Raw genomic sequence first — 15,734 nt, forward strand, 5'->3', positions numbered from 1 at the left:
CTACTAATATTACCTTTTCATTGTACAAATATATGATGTACAGTATTTGAAACATTTATAATCTAAGCTGATTATATATGTTCAAACATTTAATGAATAAGTTTTTATTTTTCATGAATGTACACTTGTACATCAATGAAAAAAGGATTTTCAAATCAATTAAAATTTCAGTTGTGACGTGGCCCAAGAATGTTAAATTTACACGTTACACAAGTCTTCAAAATTTGGGTACGGAAGCATACAATTATTGTACTAAAACTATACTGGCATAGGAAAAGGCTATATATTATCACATGCTTCAGTAAATTAAATTAACTCTTTTTTTTAAGGCACATGATATTGTGGGATACACAATGCTCATTTAGTTGCAGAAGCTTACACAGTCAATAAGTCAAATAACCTAACAGTAATTACCAAGACAATTCTCACTAGATATAGTCTGCTCAGCAGAAAGATAAACCTGCAAATATTTATATAATATCAATGGAAGGATACAATAACTAATATGGATATGAGCATTTGAACAAAACATTGAAGTTACAAGGAGCAATACAAATTGATATAGTAATTGCTAGAGGACTCAAAGTGTGTAGCCAATATAGCAGTATTTTGTTTAACTTTAAAGTCATTTATGAGTGCTCTTTGCTGGGTACTTGTTACAGGTCACTCTGGCCCGGTCCCGTGACTGTAATGAAAGTGAAAATATAATAATACATTGTATTCATATGAATTTAATCCTATGGTCTGTAATACTGTGTGTGGGTGTGTGTGTGTAATTACCTAATCATAGTTACAGGATGAGAGCTATGCTCGTGATGTCCCGTCTTCCCAGTATTGTACTCTTTGTCGTATAACGCTTTGAAACTACTGATGGTTTTGGCCTCCACCACCTTCTCACTCAACTTGTTAGAATCGTCTACCACTCTGTTTGGAAATTAAAACTTTCTTATATTTTTGGGGACGCCTTTGTTTCCTTAGCTTGAGTGTGTGTATTCACCTAGTTGTACAGTATTCACTTAGTTGTGCTTGTTGGGGTTGAGCTCTGGCTCTTTGGGCCAGCCTCTCAACTGTCCATCACTTTCTTTTTTCACACATACACCCAGGAAGCAGTCCATAGCAGATGTCTAACTCCCAGATACCTATTTACTGCTAGATGAACAGGTGCATCAGGATGAAAGAAACTCTGCCCATTTGTTTCCACCTTCACCGGGGATCGATCCCCAGACCCTAGGATTATGAATCCTGAGCGCTATCCACTCAGCCATCAGGTCCCCCTCAGGTGTGTAATTACCTAAGTGTAGTTACAGGATGAGAGCTACGCTCGTGGTGTCCCGTCTGTGTGTGTGGTGCATGTGCGTGAATAATAAAGTATGTTTAAAATACATACATGCATGTGTGAATAATATCTATTAATACTTGGGGATACTAATCATGCATAAAATACAATACCAATTCATAAGATCTTTATATATCTCTTAGCATCATCAAGGTAATTCACAGTAAACTAAACCATGCACACGGCTATATATTACACTATGATTTGCTCATTTTTGTTAAATGTTGTTTATATACTGTACTTACCAGCAAGGCATCTTCAACACCACAAGCAAGCCAAATGGTGGACAACACTGGGGGGCTGAGAGTCTGGAGTGTGATGTTTAGGATGTGCATGTCTAAAGTTGGAGAGTTCATAGAAAAAGTGTGTGTGCGGTGGGTGCATTATACTGGAAATGTGCACAATGAGCACGGCATATTGTGGATAACAATGAAGGAAAATTATTGTATGAGAAAAGTGTATACCACTGCAACATAAAACATAATTTGCAAAATATTTTCTCTAACTGGAAACCATGGAATGACAAATGCAGATACTGTATTACCATACATACTAAGTATATAATTTGTGATAATTACAGCTTTGCATATGATGCTCAACATTATGAAAATAATCTTGTCAACATTTAATCACTTTACTAGTAAACTTAAGTACAGACTGCATGACAATTAAATAAAAAAATAATTACGGTAATAAATTTGGTAGAAAAATAAGGCTGGAAAATAAATCTTAGTATAGTGATATAAAACTGTTCTTCCATTTCATATATACAATGGGAATTGCATGAAAAACAAACAGACCAATCAATATTTTTTTAAAGATCACAGAGTTACCATAAAATGCAAATCTGAATACAGTAATACAATGTGATAAGTTTTCTTTTTGTAATACAGTATTGTATTCTAACAATGATCCAGAAAAATCAGCAATTTCAATAGTCAAAAAATATATAATTGGCTTATGCTTGGATACATAATATAGGGCTCATAAGATGAGTGAAGGAAATGTTACACAATGTATAGTTCGTCGAGGAGACTCCCATACTAAGTTGTGGCCATTTCATAAAATGAATTACATGAAATGTACAAAGTGAAATATCAGATCATTTTTATAGTTTTGAAGTTGAGCAAGCATGAGCACCTCATGTTATCAGCAACAGCTTGTTTTAGCATTGCATAGCAAAGAAAAAGCAGAGGGAATGTGCTGGGCCATTTATAGATGAAGAAATAGATAATGTGAATGGTAGTTATCCATACAATAATGCCTATATCTATACAGTGCACCTTTTCCATAAAATTGATCATATTTTGGTCTAATTTAAAAAAAAATGCATTCATTATCCATAATTTGGAATGGAACAGAATCTGGTATTATTTTCATTACACCAAATGCATGTTTGATATAGAATATGGTTATTGAGAATAAATTTGTAGACAATATCACAATGTGGTTGAAAATTATACACCCAGCACACATCTGAAAATAAAGGAAGCAACAATATCTCAGTCCATCTCGGATTATTATCAAGTTGTGTAATAAAAAGTGATGGAGAAAGTCAATTTATAAGCTAGGAGAGTGAGGTGAAAAGGCAAGATGTATAGGAGTAGGTGGGATGCATAGGAATAGATGTGTAAGTATCCACTTAGGAAAAATGAAACAAAAATTTGGAACGTTTTTGTTTCAACACATTATTAAGGAAGATAGAGAATGAAGACATGGGATTGAGATTATATACTCCACTACACCCGGGTTGATAAAGATTCATAAACAAAATATTGAATAATGGAAGTGACATAAAGGTGGGATGATTAACTGTTTTCCCATAGTTCTTGGAATTAGGGAATACCCAATTAATCATCCCACCTTCACATCACTTTCATTATTCGATATTTTGTTTATGGATCTTTATCAACTCGGGTGTAGTGGGGTATATAATCCAAAACCCATGTCTTCTGTCTGTTACGGGCTATTCATGCCCGTGCCACATCTTGGGTGACTTAATCTTCATCAATCATCAGTCTTCTGTCTGTATTCCTCAATGTGTAAATGAACACAAAAATATTCAGAATTTTTGTTTCATTTTCCTAAGTAGATACAGTACTTATGCATAACAGATTCACACATTTTTTTGTGATTATTCTTGTATCATAAGAATAGATGTATAGAATTAGGTAAGATGTATTGGCATAGGGTAGAAGTAAGAGAATAAGTAGAAGTATACATCTTTACTTTTCCTTTACATCTTACCTACCCCCTATAGAGTACAGTACTGTACTTCAATTGTCTCGCCTTTTCACCTTGTTCTCCTACCTTATAAATTTATCTTCTGCACCACTCTTTCCATTACACAACTTGATAATGGTCCAGGACGGATGGAAATGTTAATGCTTCTTTTATTTTTAGATTTGTGGGTTGGGTGTTTTGTAAATTTTTTGTATGTGTATGGTATAATACTAATAGTTAAGTTGGAGAAGAGCAGTAGCAACTACCAGTGAAAACTTTAAAAATGTGAACTCCAAGCAGTTTTCTATAAATGAGATTATTCTGCTCAGAATATTAGTTTTTACTGTAGTTACTCTGCATCTGTACATATTTTGTATTCATAGTGTTGCATGAAGGTTTGCAATGCACAACATGCATGGCCAATCAAATTTTACACAAGGTTGCTTAAAATAGAAAGATATAAAACTATATATTCAAGTAATGACTATATAAATTATACGAAAAATAAAATTATCTTGCTATAGTAGATTATTCATAATTATTAGTCTCATTTCCTTGGCTTGAAAACTGAAGGGTGAGCAGAAACATTATCCTGCAGGGACCTGAAGGTACGCCCAGGGATACGAGCGCCTCTATAAGGTGTTGGTTCTTCTTCATATTGTGGGGCATCAGGGGTTGGAGTTTCTTCATTCAATGCTTCATCTTGAGGCTGCTCATGATACTGACTCTGTAGAAATCTAAATGAAGGTGATGGTACTTTAGATCCTCGGTAACCGAAGCCATGAACATCATCAGATTCTGGTTCTAGGGTGTTGTTTGAATGCTGTAGCTCTTGTTTTTGCAAGTCTTCTGGAGAATCATACTGAGCTTGTAAGTAACGGAATACCTTTCCAGGAGCAGCCTTAGGTTTTCTTCTTATTCCTGTATGATCAAACTGGGAAGTAAGCTCTTTAAGAACAGTCTCTTTGTTTACAGCTGTCTTTGCCATCCCATTGCAATAGTATTCATCAAGCTCTGTACATGAACTTGATGCATCTGAATCAAAGCTTGTGTTGTTTTCACTTTGCAATGATTTCACAACTCTGGATGGAATAGGTCCTCCTTCATAGCGTGGAGATGGACTTTTAGAGATTAGCTGTGACATAGGCTCTTGCAATTCGTTGGATTCTGATGATGCAGGATATTCTGTTTGTAAGTGACGAAAAACTCGAGAGGGAATGTGTCCCCCTTCATAACGCCTCTCTATAATACTTGGGTCATTTTGTGGGGTTGATTCTTGCCTTATAATTTTCATGAGTCGAGGACTCTCACGATCTGACTCGTGGTCTTCACTATTTTCTTTTGGTCCTGATAGTGTGTGATTAACAGGAGAAAAGAATCTTTGATTCTGAGTATTTTTCAAAGTTGGTGAGGAGCATTGAGAAAATGGAGAAGACGGTTCCTTAGTATGGCTAAGAGCAGAGTTAACAATACGTTCATCTTTGGGGCCATTGAGAGTAATTTTGGGAGAAACATGTCTGTACACTTTACTGTCTTTAGTAGTTGTGTAGGTAGGAGAAATCTTAGAAGAAGAAGAAATTCCACTGTCAGAAGAAGTGTCATTTGTTCCCAGGAGTGTGGAAGGTGAGTGTGATGTTGGGGAGTTTTGAACTGTGGATTTCCAGGTGGGAGAAGGTATCTGACTGGCTGCATGCTGTTTGTCGTCATCAGGGGGGCTGGTAGCCTCAGATGTATTGGCAGGATCTCCGTCGTCTGAGGCTAGAAACAAAGAACATGCAAGAAAGGCTGATGAAGCACAGTCCAGGCAAAAAACATGGTAGGAATTTTGTGCAGCAAGCCATACTGTTTAATAAAATATTAATGCAACAAACAACGTGCCACTTGTGAAACTGGCAAAAATTTAATTAAAAATATTGCAGAAAAACACTTACAAGTACTTTGGAGTTGTTCAATAAAACAGAATGGCTATTATGGAGTTGGTTTGGTACTTTATTGTATGCTAGGTTTGAACACATGGAACTGATTATTGTTTAGGATAGGAAAAGGTTATATTTAGTTTTATGAGACATAATTTGGTGATTTTTGTGCTTTCATACTGTCTAGACGCCTTTTGTTTCAAGATAAATATATAGTATATGGAACAATGAACCAATAAAACACATATTCCCACATTAGTAATAGTAAAACTTCCTTTCATATTTTGGCAAAAATTATAATTTACTGAAATTCATTACATTGGAGAAGCACTTTATTTTCAGATATTAAAATGCCTAAGAGTAATGTGGTAAGTGGAAACAGGTGAATGTTAAATGATATGCTATGTTAAGGGAAGGCTACTCCTTCCTCTAAACACACTCAAATTACTTCTTGTTCGATCACAGAACAATTAAAATACACAACTTGAAAACAAAATTCATTGTAAAAGAGAAGAATTAATTACTAGTCAAGACAATATGAGAGCACAGCAGGGATGTGGTAACACTCAACCAAACCTCAAAGTGCAATGTCTTGGCAACACTTGTAAAATCTTGACTTAAAAGAGCACAGTATAGTAATATTTATCTCTTTCCATGCAGGCAAACATAATACTGCATCTCATTTCTGCATAATTAAACAATTATTACGGCAACCCATTTAAAACACAGTACATTAGACTTAAAGTGCAGCATGATGGAACTGTACAGAAACTGCTTTTACACAAAATCAATTTTGGCACAATTTTGATTTACATTCATACATTGATTTATATTCAATTTTGATGTTAATAATCAGTCTTATGCAAGCTTGTGTACCAATGAGCCATTTGAACGATCATCATGTTTTCAAAACTTATAAAGATTTCTTTAAATGAAAATGGTACCACATATTGCTGAAGAGAGGGGGACCGAAGGTGTTGTGAAAAGTGTTATTACTATCAGCATCCCATCATGATGGGGGCAGATCTGCCATAGAAACTCCACACATGTATAACACCAACTGCTCATCTTCTGTACAAGAAGAGTTGGGAATGGAGCAGATACGAAAGAAATCTATTAATTAAGCAGAGCCCAGAACCAGGGCTAAACCATCCACATAAAAGTGAGGAAAACTGTGGAACCCACAGAGCTCCCCATCTCCAAAAGAACTGGCAAGTGCCTCTGGATTGAAGAACACAGCCTCTCACAGTTTCCATCAAGTTGCAGCACATCCACAATCATCGTCTCAATCATGAAACTGGGATATACAATAGTGCTATATACAATAGCCAGGCAGCTTGTGGTTCCATATAAATATTCAAATGGAGAAATCGTGTAAATGTGGCATATCCAAGCGAAGGCGCTCCCACCCACCTCCCAGTCCATCCACATCAGACAAAACCCTGGTATTTCACACGTGCCCCAACTAGAGCAAACACTGCAAGGAGTGGATCTAGAATTTAGTCTCGACCACAGAGTTTAGTCCACTCTGACTGAAGCTGGAAGAAGAGTTCCTGCCACAAAGCACTGTGTATTAGTGGTTATAGGCATACTGTAATATATGCTAGCTCTATTTAGAAATGCAACATTCTGTTTGTAACTCATTTTGTATTATGTAGATTTTACCTGAATAATAATTATTAATTAATTAATTAATTATTATTATTATACGAAATTAATCATGTCTGACAGGCAAATGTAAGGGATTTACTAATACAGTATACCTGTGGCTAAGCACCATAACCCTGATAAAATGCAGTCAGACAAGAGTGGTTTAATCCAAATGCATGGTTCTATCTTGCATTAAAAACATCAAATACCACCCTAATACCTTAAGAAAGGGGAAGGCAAAACTGAGTACACCTATGAAACAACAGAACAATGGGTAGGAAAAATATATTTTGGGCAGTTTGTAAGATATCAATGGTTCTCACATACTGTACAGTATTGTACTGTATCTTTAGGTTTGATTTGGTCAGGTTGGGCTCTATGCAGGTTTTACAAATGTATACAGGGGTACCTCGGTTTACGAACTTAATCCGTTCCTGGAAATGGTTTGTAACCCAAAAATTCATAAACCGAAGCGAATTTCCCCATAAGAAATAATGGGAAATGAATTAATCTGTTCCAGACTCCCCAAAAAAATTAACTTCAAAGTAAATTTTATACCTAATTCACCAAAATCTTAAGTACAAGAGTACAGTGTGTACGAGTTATTACTTACCTCTACTGATGACTCCTGTTGGCATATGGAAGATGGTGAGGAGGGGAGGGAGGAGGAGAGGTGTTACTGTTTGGAAGGGAAGTCCCCTTCCATTATAACATCAGGCAGTGATGACTTCTCTGGGGTACACATTCTGGCACATTTTGCCTGCATACTACTAGGACCTGCTTCTGGCTCACTGCTTGATTTTTTCACTAGAGATCATTCCATTGAAGATTTTTTTTTTCCTTCTTTGTAACACTTGTCTGTAGTGAAACATCACACTGTCATTAATAAGATCAATGCAACAGCCTGCTACAGCTTTATCTAGGCGATTCTTTTCAGCAAAACTTTGCAGTTCTTCCCATACTGCACACATTTTCTTAATTAATGAGGAAAGGACATCCTCTACTGCCTCCTCATCCTCCCCTGAAGATTTGTTGTACTGCCTATCTAGTTCAACAACACGTGTACCATTTTCATGTTTACGAATGATTGTCTCCTCTGGCCTGTGGTGCGTTGGGCAGTAGCTCCTACTTCGTGGGGTTCAGGGCTGACAGGGCAGGCTTCTTCCCACTTTGCTCCATGGATCATCTTGGAGTGGGTGCGCTTGAGCGTGGTCGAAATGCTCCTGTCCCTCAGGTGGGTTTCCCGCCTGTTTCCAGTGCCGAAATGGGACTGTGCAGATCTGCGGTTCATTCTGGACTTCGTCCCATCTTAACCCCTGAATTCCTTGCCCCTCCTTTCGAATGACCACTCAATCTCATGTCTGGCTTCTTTTGGAGGTGGGTGCTTAGATGGTATCTCTGGTCCTCCAGGATGCGTGTTGGCATATTCTCATTCATCCGGGGTTCAAGGACTAACTAGGTTTCATGGTGGGGTGGCAAGCTTACTACTTTCATTGCCCTCCTTTTGGCTTAAATATGGCACCTTGCATATTTATGCTTCTTACCCAGGTCGTGGTGACCCATCTGTCTGCTAGGGATTCGGATTCTGGCTTACCTCGATGACTAGTTGGTGTGGGCCCCCAGCCGGTCTCCTTGTTTGCTCTCCAGGGGTGTGGGCCCCCAGCCGGTCTCCTTGTTTGCTCTCCAGGGGTGTGGTTCTTTCACAGCTCACTGGGTTTGGGTTCCTGGTGATTTGGAGGAAGTCTCATCTGGTTCTGTCCCCGGTTCAGACCTGGCTGGGCCTTGTTTGGGACTCTCGGACCGCTTCCTTGTCTCTCCCTCTGGAGATGTTGCTGCGGCTGCAGTTCTGCCTTCAGCTGTTTCTGGGGGTCCCGAGTCACTCGGTGGTTGCTCGAGCAGTTGTGCGGGAGTTTGAACTTTCCTATGCTGGTTTACCCGCTGGGTCGGGTTTGGCTTCGGCATCTGTTCTAGTTCCTTCAGGGATGCCCCCTTCAGCCTCTCTTGCGATCGCTGGGTTCGGCCCCCGTGGGCCTTGCGTCAGTTGCTGCATCACCAGCTTCCTCTTCAGGTTTTCCAGGGTTCAATGCCTTGGCGCCCTCCCCGAGCCCTCGTGCGATGTGTTCAGGGATGCGTCGTCTTTCGACTGGGGCTTTGTGACCAGTGCTCACCAGGCTGGCTAGGGGTGGTGGAGTTCTATCTTTTCGTCGGGCTCATAACGCGGTGCAGGAGTTCGCGGCAGTTTGGCTGTCGCTTCGGAGGGTTCAGGTTGCTCGAAGTTTGACATTCCGGCTCCATTCAGACTGTTCTCTGGTGGTTCATTGCCTGAAGCGCAGGGGTTCTCTTTGGTCCTTGCCTTTGCCTCTTTGGGGCTGGTCACTCCGAGTGGCTAGTCTGCTGGTTTCTTGAGGTTTGGCTCTCTGTGCAGTTCATATCCGAAGAGTGTCCAACGTCCTGGCAGACAGCCTGTCCCAGTTCATTCCCATCCACGGACTGGACAGTCGATACTGACTCCTTCAGTTGGCTCTGCTGGATGTACAGGCTCCCAGAGGTGGACCTCTTTGCTTTGGCGTGGTCTCGACGTCTCCTGATATATGTGGCGCCCTTGCCTGATTGCAGAGCCTTCGCCGCATATGCCTTTCGGCAGGACTGGTCGAGGTGGGGTTACCTGTACCTCTTACCCCTGGTCCAGCTGTTGCTTCAAGTTCTGGCTTGATTGGAGTCTTAACATGGGAGAGTTGTCCAAGAGGCCTCTTGGTGTCCAGCCCAGCCTTGGTTTCAGGCGCTGCTTTCTCAGTGTCCGAACCCGGGGGGGTTTTCCACGGCTCTGCCTCTTCCAGCAGCTGGTTCAGTCTTCTCCGCACTTGGTGTGTGGTCATTTTGACGAGGGGTTTATCACCATTTGTATGGTGATCAGGTGAATATATTTAATGATAGTGACTATGCAATTTTGTAAAGCCTTTACTATGAAATTTGCAACAAGAGTGCAACTGTTTAATAATGGGGGCAAGGTTTCAACCTAAATTTTATTACTAATACACACTCGCACACCCAATTACATAATATCCCAGTGCCAGTTAACTCAAAAGATAGAGCTAATTGGCAGTGGCACTAGAAAATAGATTAAACACTTGCATAAAACAATTTATTTTTTCAAATTGACATCACACCCAGAAAACGGAAACTAATCCCAACAAAAATACAGGCTATAGTTAGCAATTTTTCTGATTTTGAAGATGAAAGTAACGAAAGTGATGTAGATACTGTAGTGAGTTTGTTGAAACTGAAACAAAAGGTGAGTATGAACTTGAAAGTGAGGGGAGTACTGATTTTGAGCCCCCTACCGCCACAGGCACACGTGGATGCACCACACATAGGAAACGCAAACGTTCTGGTGAATGGAATGACCAAAGATGGCATCTAGACACTGGGGATGCTCATCATAAAAAGTACCAAGCAAAAATAGCCTAGTCAACACAGCTGATCTCAGCATACCATATAAAACAAGTGCATGAATTCACTTGTTTCATTCAAAACCTTCACCCTCAACCACAGGTTTAAACAGTAGAGTCAAAAAGACCCTTGCCCGAGGTAAGGTAAGGGGTGCCTTACCTGAGGTAAGGCACCCCACCCTGGAGGTTCAACCTTGAAAGAGCATCTTCCCAAAGCTGTCTGAGGCAAAGGTCAGAGTAAAGTTTGAGGAGAATAACCATTTTCTATACTTTGGAGGCATTAGCAATCAGATAACATTACCCAGGAACAAAAATGATTTCAATGTGTAATACAACTTTAGAGGAATATATAGAAGTTGAACTGAGCTCTTAACAACTAGTGATAGGATAGTTTTAAGGGCCCCAAGTCAATTCAGAGTCTTTTTCAATGTTGTAACATTTTATATTACAATTTTAAAATCTAGATTTTTAGGAAACATTAGAAATTTTCTCTTACACAACTATAGAATGATACGATCAAAATGACTGCAATAAAATTAATAAATCTAAAATATCAAAATACAAACTTTCTTTTTTAAATTATTTATGTTTAAACCTCATTTTTAATAATCATGCTCATGTTTTAGGGCTAAATAGCAAAGAAATGCAAATCTGAAAACATTGTACCAGAGCAACGGTGACTTGCGGCCCCTTAAAAGATAAAATCCACTAGAAAAACAAAGTTCATCCAGATGAATGCAACTGACTACTGTAATCACAGTACAAGTTGGTGCTAGAGTAATTGTAGTTGAGGTTACTGTATGGCTTGGTTCGCCAACCCTTCCAGACATGTCAATTGATAGCCTCCCACCACTCCCATGCTGTTTAATTCTGTGTGTATTACAGTACTTATTTCATCTAAGAGACAAATTAATTAGATTGATAATATTAATTAATTTATTTATGGATTTATTTAAGTTTCCAGTGCTGAAGAGGTGGACAGAGGTCGAAGTGCCCTACACCTAAAGCTCCACAACACATCACTAGCAAATGGGTTTAGAACATACATGTTGGTACGAATATGTCGGTACAGAGACCTTTCCTAAACACTGCACACTCGAGACAATAGCTAGCTCTCTGGTCTGTATATGTATCTTCATCTGTCCATTTGTCTACATGTATTTTTCTGTCTTCCCAACATACTCAGATAGGTCTGGGTTTTCACTGTATTTGGCTAATTCTTGGGATATTTACATGGCAGTAACCCAGAGATCTAACCTGAATCAAACAACAGTTGGTTAACCTGAAGATGAAGATATTCAAGGGTTGGATAAGAGAGAATGCAGTACAATGTTGTAATTTAAAGTGCAGCATAAGTAAATTTAAGTAGGAAGATGGCCAAATTTTCTTCATAGAAAGAATCTCACAAAACTTACACATTTTATTATAAATATAGATTTTTTCCATGTAATCTAATGCAATTATTTCATTTATTTATTTAATTGAATTCTACACGAGATAAGTTGCCAAAAAATATAGATACACACCAAAAGGAGCAAACAAACTAATGCAGGGTATTTCTCTACACTATGGCATGACTTTAATCTCTCACCCAAACATAACCAACTGCCAATTAAAACTTTCAGTGTCAAACAGCAAATAAGTAACTAAAGCCAATAGCACTGAAACAATTTGAATTTCTAGGGCAAGCAAACTAAAGCAACAAAATGCTATTAATCTTCCATTATAATCTTTCCAACCTTTCTGAACATTCTCAAAAAGAGTATTTTGCAGTGCCTATAGTCCAATAGCTTACATAAAAAAAATCCTGTGACAGTAATGTACAAGCAAAAAAAAAAAAAAATGTATTTCATTTATCAACTATTTCTTTATTGAGAGATGTTTTTAAAGCTATTTTCTCTATAATGGACATGGCAAAATCTTTATGAGAGTGAGAAAGCTCAGACAGAAGGCTCACCCTTACCATCATCAGCGCTCGTCATGGCCTGCAACATTTTGAAGGAGCGAGATGGGATGCTGCCCCCCATATATTTCTTGGGTTCAGGTACAGACTCATCTGCAGCCAGTGTGCTTCTCACACCACCTGCAACATGAAAATGTATTTTAGGCCTATGGTACATGGAGCAAATGCAGCACTGGAAGAAAATTACATTTTAACAGTACAGTATATCTTGTTATTTTTTTTCAGAATATTTTTCTTTTACAACTAAGAACGGGTCTGTATATACAGTTGTATATTGTGTAAAGCAATCTCGTATTACCAACCTGATTTAGTGGTTCAATTACCACTAAGTCATTAGTGGTTCACTTACTAATGAATCATTAATAGTTCATGTACCACTAAATTCATTATTAGTTGCTTAAAAAAATATCTACCATATATGCTGGTATATAAATCAACTTTTGAAACCTAAAATTTTTTTCAAAACCCATGGGCATGGGAGGGCATGGGAGGGCATGGAGGGCATGCAGGGAAGGGCAGTGAGGAAATATTCAATCAATTCAATTTCAACAATAAGAGGATTGACTGGGAAAAAATAAATGTAGACCTTGCAACCATTCAATGGGAGACGGTCTTAAGCGACAAAACTCCCACACAGGGAATAGCTCAACTGACAGCTGAAGCTTACAAGGTCTGCTTGAAGCACGTACCTGTGAGGAGGGGCAGAAAGAGGACCACTCTAGAAAGAGAACGCAGACGACTGTACAGGAGAAGGAAAAAAATAACGGAAATGCTTCGGCAGACACAACTATCACAAGCAAGGAAAACAAGCCTAAGCAGGGAGATTGAGGAAATAGAACAAACGTTGAAGCGATCATATGAGTCTGAGGAAATGGAATTGGAACAGAAAGCTATACAAGAGATAAGGAAAAATCCGAAATATTTTTTCACATACGCAAAATCAAAATCCAAAACCTCGACCAGTATTGGACCGTCAATTACAAATGAAGGTACGTACACAGAGGACAACAAAGAGATTAGTGAAATTCTAAGAAGCCAGTATGAGGCTATGTTTAGCACACCAATAAACAACATGAAAGTTGATGACCCAGACAGCTTCTTTATGAATGACATTCAAGCTGCAGATAATATAACGGATATTACCACAAACTCGGAAGACTTTGAAAGAGAAATTGATAATATGCCTATGCACTCAGCTCCTGGGCCTGACTCATGGAATTCAATATTCATAAAGAAATGTAAAGTACCAGTAGTGAGAGCACTCAGCGTAATATGGAGAAAGAGCCTGGATACAGGGGAGATACCAGCAGCACTTAAATCTGCAGATATAGCTCCGTTGCACAAGGGGGGGAGTAAAGCCTTGGCAAAAAATTATAGGCCAGTTGCACTAACATCACACATAATAAAAGTGTTTGAAAGAGTGATTAGGAATCAAATTTCTAGTTTTATGGAAAACAATGAATTGCACAATCCAGGACAACATGGATTTAGAGCGGGAAGATCCTGTCTGTCACAGTTACTCAACCACTATGACAAAATCACAGAAGCCCTAGAAGAAAAGCAAAATGCAGATGTTGTATACACACACTTTGCAAAGGCGTTCGACAAATGTGACTATGGGGTGATAGCTCACAAAATGAGGTCAATGAGGTCAATGTGCCTATGGCAGAGGTGCCATAGGCACAATCAGAGAGCACTGTATAAACATCAGGGGTCCGCGGTTGTTCAACGTCCTCCCAGCGAGCATAAGAAATATTGCCGGAACAACCGTGGACATCTTCAAGAGAAAACTGGACGATTTTCTAAGAGAAGTTCCGGATCAGCCGGGCTGTGGTGGGTACGTGGCCCTGCGGGCCGCTCCAAGCAACAGCCTGGTGGACCAAACTCTCACAAGTCGAGCCTGGCCTCGGGCCGGGCTTGGGGAGTAGAAGAACTCCCAGAACCCCATCAACCAGGTACCAACCAGGAGGCAGGCAAGGCTGGCAGGAAGGGAAGGAGGGCAGGCAGGCAGGCAGGCAGGTGGGGTTGGCTGGCTGACAGGCAGGAAAGGAGGACGGGGTGGCAGGATGGGCAGGTTGGCAGGGAGGGAGGCTCGCAGGCAATCAAGAGGCGAGGGAGGGAGGGAGACAGAGCAGGAGCCTTCTGCCCACAACACTTTGGGCTGATTGGTAAGTACAATGTTAGTCAGCTGATGATTTGCTTCTTCATGCTAGAGTCACGATTGACCACCTGTGTCGTCAAATTTTTATCAAATGGAAACGTATTCAACTATTTAAAATATACCACACTTTTCACCATTATGATTGCTCCAGTATGACATCTTGCTAATAAAGGAGGCAAATTACAGTGTAGATAATGCAATATTTAACAATAACATCTCTTGATTGACTCGTGGCTTGGAAATATTTGATAAACTTTCGACCTATTCACTGCTCACCCATGCTAGTCTCACTGCTGGCTCAAATCTAAATCATGGAATATTATTTCATATCAACAGTTACATTTCATGTATATATAGTATTTGATATATACATCAAATAATAATACAAAAAATAAAATAGCAAACACTTTACTAATAAGAATAAGGAATACAGATGAAATACAGTACTGTATTAATGGATACAAAGGGTGGGTTGAGGCTAGCTACAAGTAAGTGTATTTACTATTTGTAGCTGCTGAATCGAGCTATTAGATCTTAGAGTGTGTAATTACCCAAGTGTATTTACTGGATGAGAGCTACACTCGTGGTGTCCTGTCTTCTAGCACTTTGTCATATAATGCTTTGAAATTACTGACAGTTTTGGCCTTGTGTCGCTAGGCCTGACAAATCCTGTGTGGAACACGTATCTTCATTCACCTCCCCTGACAACATCCACCACTAACACCACCAACCTTTCCTGACAACCACCTGCCTGCCATGACAACCACTGACACCACCTGACAACTATTGACCACCTGACTTCCCTGACAACCATTGACACCACTTGCTTCCCATGACAACCAATAACACCAGCTGCCTCCCATAACCACTGACTAATCAAGTGGCTGCCTAACAACCACTGACATCACTTGCTTCCCCCTTACAACCACTGACACCACCTGCCTCTCATGACAACCACTGACACCATCTGCCTCCAATGACAACCACTGACACCACCTCTCTCCTGACGGTTGAGAGGCGGGACCAAAAAGTCAAA

At 39.5% G+C, this 15,734-nt stretch overlaps 1 protein-coding gene across 8 annotated transcripts in view; it reads right to left on the minus strand.

Moving 5' to 3' along the window:
- LOC123767543 (uncharacterized) overlaps nt 1–15,734 on the minus strand; it is a 357,685-nt gene that overhangs the window by 1,066 nt on the left and 340,885 nt on the right. For 7 of the 8 annotated variants that reach the window (XM_045757244.2, XM_045757243.2, XM_069310361.1 and 4 more), the window contains 3 exons: nt 12,538–12,657; nt 1,582–5,317; nt 1–685 (listed from right to left, as the gene is read on the minus strand). The exon at nt 1–685 is cut by the window's left edge and continues 1,066 nt beyond it. In XM_045757244.2, the coding sequence (XP_045613200.2) occupies nt 4,107–5,317; nt 12,538–12,657 (1,331 nt within the window). In that variant the 3' untranslated portion in view covers nt 1–685; nt 1,582–4,106. The remainder of the gene's footprint in view (nt 686–1,581; nt 5,318–12,537; nt 12,658–15,734) is intronic. The other variant, XM_045757248.2, reaches the window with a different exon arrangement.

Source organism: Procambarus clarkii, chromosome 67 (assembly GCF_040958095.1).
Source record: "Procambarus clarkii isolate CNS0578487 chromosome 67, FALCON_Pclarkii_2.0, whole genome shotgun sequence".
Taxonomy (NCBI): Eukaryota; Metazoa; Arthropoda; class Malacostraca; order Decapoda; family Cambaridae; genus Procambarus; species Procambarus clarkii.